The sequence below is a fragment of the Erigeron canadensis genome, chromosome 7, assembly GCF_010389155.1.
Source record: "Erigeron canadensis isolate Cc75 chromosome 7, C_canadensis_v1, whole genome shotgun sequence".
Taxonomy (NCBI): Eukaryota; Viridiplantae; Streptophyta; class Magnoliopsida; order Asterales; family Asteraceae; genus Erigeron; species Erigeron canadensis.
In genome coordinates this window covers 29,291,047-29,297,763 of record NC_057767.1, presented here as the reverse complement: position 1 = coordinate 29,297,763, position 6,717 = coordinate 29,291,047, and the positions used below count along the sequence as shown (strand labels likewise).

General features: G+C 30.0%; 1 protein-coding gene across 2 annotated transcripts; it reads right to left on the bottom strand.

Annotated features, from left to right (window-relative positions):
• Positions 1-421: 421 nt before the first annotated feature.
• LOC122607019 (transcription factor MYB59-like) lies at positions 422-3,082 on the bottom strand. 2 transcript variants are annotated; one of them, XM_043779937.1, is made up of 3 exons: positions 2,872-3,082; positions 2,476-2,605; positions 422-1,207 (listed from the first exon to the last, which is right to left on the bottom strand). In XM_043779937.1, the coding sequence occupies exons 1-3, from the start codon at positions 2,999-3,001 to the stop codon at positions 691-693; spliced, it is 777 nt and encodes a 258-aa protein (XP_043635872.1). In that variant the 5' UTR covers positions 3,002-3,082; the 3' UTR covers positions 422-690. The 2 variants fall into 2 exon arrangements, with proteins under 2 accessions (XP_043635872.1, XP_043635873.1); XM_043779938.1 differs by having other exon boundaries at positions 2,834-2,983.
• Between the last annotated feature and the right edge of the window lie 3,635 nt (positions 3,083-6,717).

The following is a 6,717-nucleotide window of genomic DNA, read 5'->3' as shown; positions in this document are numbered from 1 at the left end:
TCCTGAGATCTATCACGCCACTGAATTAGTGAATTTAGTGGACACGAAACTCGATTGAATATGTTTACATCAAAGAATCAAGTTAAACATCAAAGTCTTGGAAATTAAACCCATCAAAAATGACTTTATAATTATATACTTATAATCTTAGTAAATGATCGACTTTATAAGAATAAGAGATTCTGCTATAGGCGTGGTAGTAAAAAGAGTAATACGTAAGAGCCTTTATGCAATGTAAGTCTTAGGATGAAAGACATATAAAAAAAAAAAAAAAATCAAATTAAATATTGTTAAACTAAAAAGGAACCATAGCAAGATGCTAGGGGTACATAATCCCTTGATTAAAACCTATATATAAACATATGTATACACATATATACAAGTCTTTCTTACCAAAGAGAAATCAGATAGTACAAGAAAATGAATACAAAGTACATTCTTACATATGTTATATCTAGGTGATATAATACAAAAATTAATTAAATATGTTGTAAATCATTGTATCCTTCTCTCACTCGAAAACACATACATAATGTGATGGAGAAAGAATACGTAATTTACAACATATATAGTTGATTGGTTTTGTTGAATCATACAAGTAACATTACATGATATACTTAAATAATTATCTAAAGATTTTATTGCATCTATTAACACCAATATGTAACTATGTTAGCCGATTCTGTTGTGCTAAATTGCTCGCTTGTTGTCGGGAAAAAACATATTGCTTCCTATCTCCTCTTGGCTATCAATCATCCACAATGAGTAATCCCATATAGGAGAAGGTGATATTTCATAGCAAGTACCGAAAACATGTCCTATACCATCATCTTCTAATAAATCTATATCTTTCCATATCTCATCCATTGAATTATACCCATCTTGTATTCCTTCACTAGTATCATTAATACTGGTTGCGGTACTCTTCATTGGACTAGTATTGTTTTTGCCATTTGTTCTAGCCACCATTTCTAACCCCCCGGTGTCATAAAAGCTTCTTTCGTTGGTTTCCATCATTGGCATGGAATCGCTAGTAGGACTACTGCTAGTACAAATGGACGAGTAGCAAGTGGAATTCGACGTTGATGAAGAGGGAGACAACAATGCCCTTTTCTTTTCTTGTGCCTTCTTCCTCATATGGGTCCTCCAGTAATTCTTAATCTCGTTATCAGTTCGTCCTGGAAGTTTTCGAGCAATCCTAGACCATCTACACATAAATCTCATAATCAAGAAACATAAAAAAAATAAAGTCTTGATAATTAATCTCTAGAAATACAATTTGTGAGGCATATCATTAAAGTTCATTCTTTAAACCATAGCAAGCAATATAAGCTAGCATAAAGTAAATAAAAGATAAAGGCAATACATACATTATGTGATAGAGAATACGTAGTAATCACTAAACTACAACTTGTTCATTGTTATTTCTTGTCATCACATAAGGCCAAGAGGCATATGATGATGAAGTTAAGTGTGGGGACTTTGACATGCTTAAATAATATCCAGCAAATGATTGGCCACCCTCTAATTGTTTTTTCTTTTCTTTTTTTTAAAAAAATTTATTAAATCATTTTAACTAAACGTCAATCACTTAAGAAAAATGCTACTCGTATTTTGCTAGTATATGTTTATAAACTTCAGTTTTGTCTTGATCATTGAAAGTTATGTAACCTCCAAAGAAGGCATATTTATAGGGCACTGAAAATGGACCATTTGTATTATACCTGAATAACTACACTACCTATTTTTTAATTAAAAATTTTTAATAAATACCACCACCGTTGATACCCTGCCATTATCAACTCTGTTATCACACCGTCGTCATTGCCATTGTTGTCATCGCATCATACTGGTATACGTCTAACGTTTTTATATGTAGACGATATATTCTAATCATAACTAGTACTCGTATTAAATATTAAGTAATATTATAATATTTTACTTTTTAAAAAGTTATTGAAAACAAAATTAAAACAAGGACAAAAACATAACCGTTAGCAAGTAACTAAATATAATTAAATCATATATGAGCAATTTTCACTCTTAAAAGCTTAAAGTATATTCGAGCTAAACACAGACCCTTCAAATACGCATACATGTATTCCCAGTCCAAATCCTTTCAAGAATATATATACGCATATATATCTAATGAATATATTGGGCGAATCGACATTTAGTGGTAGAATATTTCCGGTTAACTTTTATTATGTACATGAATTGAATTAATATAAAGCAAGCAAAAAAGGAATAATTACAAAATTGCTAGCTTAATTACTTGTATCCACCAATACGAAATATTAGAAAAATAACATTAACTTTCATATTAAAAATTTCAAGAAACATATATATATGGATCATGAATAAGTCTTGCAAGTTATGAATTGATGAAAATTTCTCATTATCATCTTACATAAAAGGTCATATTACTACTATAGAAATAGAAATAGATATATAATCATACGAAAAGAATCGAACCTATTCCCCCATTTAGAGTGAAGCTCAACAATTCGGCATTCTTCTTGAGGAGTCATCTTGCCTCTTTTCAAACCAGGGTGTAGATAGTTTACCCATCTTAATCTACAACTCTTTCCACTTCTTTTTAAACCTGAATAATCAAAATTTCAAGAAAAATAATCCCCAAACATTTATATTTGGGTTGATTAGACTGAAGAAAATATACAAAAAAAAAAAAAAGGTAATATAATTGAACTATTTTAAAAAATTAATTTTTGGTGTTCCTTTAGTTATCATGTTAATTTGCTCAAAATTACCAAGGCCAAAAAATAGATCTTTAACCCTAGCTAGCTAATTAATATAGTAACCAATTTACTACCTAGATTTTCAATTTTGTATCTCCCGCCACCTTCAAACCTGAAACTTTTGCTATGAAATCCCATCGTCGGTCTCCAAACGTGTTAACGAAAGAAACCAAATGAACATCTTCTTGTTCTGTCCATGGTCCTTTCCTCATCATAATCATCATCTCATCTTCTTGCCCCATCTTAATTTCTTTTTTTCTTTTAGGAGTCTCAAGCTAGGATTTGATCTTTCTTTTTTGATATATATATTTTATATTCTTTGAGTAGTCACAATGAAACAATATTGGTGGACATTAGGGTTGATATATATACTAATGTTGTTATCATGTTTGTTATAGTAAGTGGAGAGTGAAATGTTGTGATAGGGTTTTGAATATGATTGAAGACTTAATCGTGACCGTACGCATGTTGGTGGAGTTATGATAAAAATTCTGATGATAAGGGAATGAACCCTACAAAAGTCACAATTTTATAACTTTGGTGATGTCAGGCCATTTATAAAGGTTATATTTTTTTCATGTAGGGTTGGGGGTGGTGGTATTTGATTTAATCCGTCCCTCATTCTCTTTCACCAAATGGTTTGATAAGTGGATGTAGTTTTCATCATGCTTCTACAATATTACAAAAGCACTAACCATTTGTCCCTTTAGTGCCTATAAACTTAGCTATCGTTGGGTTATTTGAAATCTATCTTGTAATAATACTAGCTAGTTTTAGATTTTAGTGAATAGATTTATTTATATGTGATCAAGATGATGATGAGATGTGAGAGTTAATTAAGTTATATATATAATAATTATTATTATATATGTAAATTCGATTAATGGCCCTTAACAAATGGATCAAATAATTCCTAAACATGAATCTTATCACTTCAATTCGAATGCGGAATGAAGCCAATCAATTGACAAGTTGGCCACAATGATATATTATCCTCCATTTTAGCCCTCGAACTCCATTACATTTGATAATGAAATAATATATTCTCCTAAAAAATCAATATAAGAATGTTCTTAATAACTTGATACATTGATAATATCAAATGATATATATGAAACTAAATACAATAAATAAATAAGTCAATAGGATTTGATAAAATGATATATTCCTAGTAGTACCACATATAGATGGTGTTGGTTATTGCAAGAAACTCCTAAGTAGTATTATATATATTTGATTTACTAATTTACAAAATGCTATAATTTTATTCACATAAATTTATATATGTAATTAAGCATGTACGTATAAATATTTATACATACACATAAAAAAAATCCCGGCGATTTAACCTTTAAAATAGATCGATTGCAACCCAAAAATAGATAATCTATGGATTCATTAATTAAGGCGTTAATATTTTACAATCAGTAGCCAAGTTAGAGTTTAAATGGTAGCCAAAGTTACATTTTCTTCATTAGTTTGATTTGTTTTTGTTGCTTCCACTCAAGATAGATTAAAAACAAATGTATGCGAAGAGTTTCATGGCCTACATTTTGTAAGATCTTAATTTCATGTATAGGATCCGAAATAAAAAAGAACTAAAAAACACCTAAAAAATTGCAAGCCATAAAAGAAATTCTAATTATGCATCAAGATGGGTTGAGACCAATGTTTTAAATACCGGTAAATACCGATTGGTATTACCAGTACTCGAGACAACGTCGGTATTTTAAGTCCGGTATTTTCACTATTTAATACCGGGCGGTATTCCCGGTACTTTCCGGTATTTCCAGTATTTTCAAAAAATAAATTTTGATTTTTTAAAAAAATTATTTTTATGATACTTTAATGTTATTTTTTTTTTTGTTTATGAACTTTAAAACTTATATTTTGTTATGAAATACATATTTAGTATTATTTTTTAGTGAAATATAATTGCATTTTAATTATTTTTGTTAAATTGTAACAATTTTTTTATGATTTTTACACAAAAAATATAATAAATTAAAAATGGTCGTTCGGCCGGAATTTCCGGTAATACCGATAATACCGGAAAATTTTTCCACATCAGTATGACTAAAATACCGGTTTTTAAATCATTGATTGAGCCACCCCGAGAGATGGAACTGCGGAAGGGTGTGTTTTAGAATGACTAGTTTATAAGACACGAGTAGGGGTGTTCATTCGGTCGGGTTTTGGGAGAATAGAGTTATTCACTTTTTGTTATTCGCTTTTTAAAAAATTAGTAAACCACCCAATATCCAATCCATATATATGACCACCCAATCCAAACCACCCAAATAAAGTTCGGATTATCTGGTCGGGTTTTAGATTACCCAAATAAAAAATGTAAACCAAAATTTTAATTTAATATATTTGAATAATTATGCAATCCAAATGTATATGTATACCATTTTATTTATTCATATGATGTTATTCAAAATAACTATGTACATTTTGATATTTAGGATTAACTTATTTTAATAAGTAGAGTTGTATTTATGTCATTTAAATAAAGTTATAGTTTTTATTACACATTAAATGCTCAATCGGGTTTTGGTTGGGGACCAATTGAAATTTTTTAAAACCAAAACCAAACCATTTACCGACTTCCTTATTCGGTTTTACCCAAACATCAAACCAAATCCGAATAACCCAATCCAAATAATACAAATGTCAAATGGATTGGGTGGATTATTCGGTGTATCCAAATAATGAACATCCCTAGACACGAGGATAAAGAACAGGTGTTTATGAAAAGAGAAGTTTTATTTATCTGGGCTTTTATAAATCAAATGTTTTACCCATGGGCCAGAACCAAATTGGGCCTTTCAGCTTGGGCTGAAAATTTGAGTTTTCGATAAGAATCAAGAATGTAAAAAAAAAAAAAAAAACAAATATTGCATATATAAGTATAAGTATACAAGTATATGTATCACGTATTTATGTTTACATGAGGCTAAACCACCGGGCTTAAATTCCTCACAGAGACGAAGTTTCAATTCATTATAACGGGATAGTTTAGTATCGGAGAAATTTCATTAGATTACCCTATGGTTTACTGTATTATCACTTTTACCTTGTCGTTTTTTTTATTATTACTTCACCTTGTGGTGACTTTTTGTATCACTAGAAACCCCTCACTTTAACAGCTGCTATATTGGATCCGTCAAGCCCCTCATTACATGAGGTTATTTTCGTCTTTTTACTATCTTTTTCCCCAAAACCATTTTTCCCTTCCATTTTCCATATCCAATTCATACAAGGTGAAGTAATGAAATATAAAATCCAACACACGACCATAAACAATAAGTATAAAAAAACCCAGGCAAGCATTTAAAAATTGTTAACATATTAAAACATCACTTTGAAGAATAATTAAAAGAATCAGATTAATTACAAAATTAATATAAAAAGAAATTGTTCATCATCCTCATCATCAAGAATTTAAACTTCACGACAAACAATACCACCGATTAGATCTTTATTGGAGTAAGAAAATAAAAGGCTTAGAGAAAGTGGTCGGTGTGATGGTGACCAGATCTGACTTTGTTGGTGTTATTGTTTCTGTTTGAAACCAAAGTATATCTTTCTTCATGACTGAGATTACGATGATGATGAAAACGATGTATATACGTGTGTCGAAAGAGATGTATATATGTATATGGGTTTCCAGATTTTTATTCAGATCTGTATATATACATATGGATATATACGCATATATTGATGTGGATTTGAGGTTTGATTTAAGCACCTAGAGCGCTTACACGGATCATGAATCGGGTGTGGTGTACGTATTTCTTATCTTAAGTTTTCCATTGTGTGTCAATATGGGTAATCGTTACTTTGACTAGTTCAATCTGAAATAGTATAGTGATTGGTTGTAGGAAATTAAATTAACAGTATTTATAAATAGTAGTGTGGTTTTTTGCTAGCAAAGAGAAATTTCGAACCCATA

Bases quoted from the DNA above. Each gene is read 5' to 3' on its own strand.
- LOC122607019 (XM_043779937.1), bottom strand. From the start codon at position 3,001: ATGGGGCAAGAAGATGAGATGATGATTATGATGAGGAAAGGACCATGG. The intron at 2,606-2,871 runs GTTTGAAGGTGG...TTGATTATTCAG, and splicing joins TTTCATAGCAAAAGTTTCAG to GTTTAAAAAGAAGTGGAAAG. The intron at 1,208-2,475 runs GTTCGATTCTTT...ATTTATGTGTAG, and splicing joins CACTCTAAATGGGGGAATAG to ATGGTCTAGGATTGCTCGAA.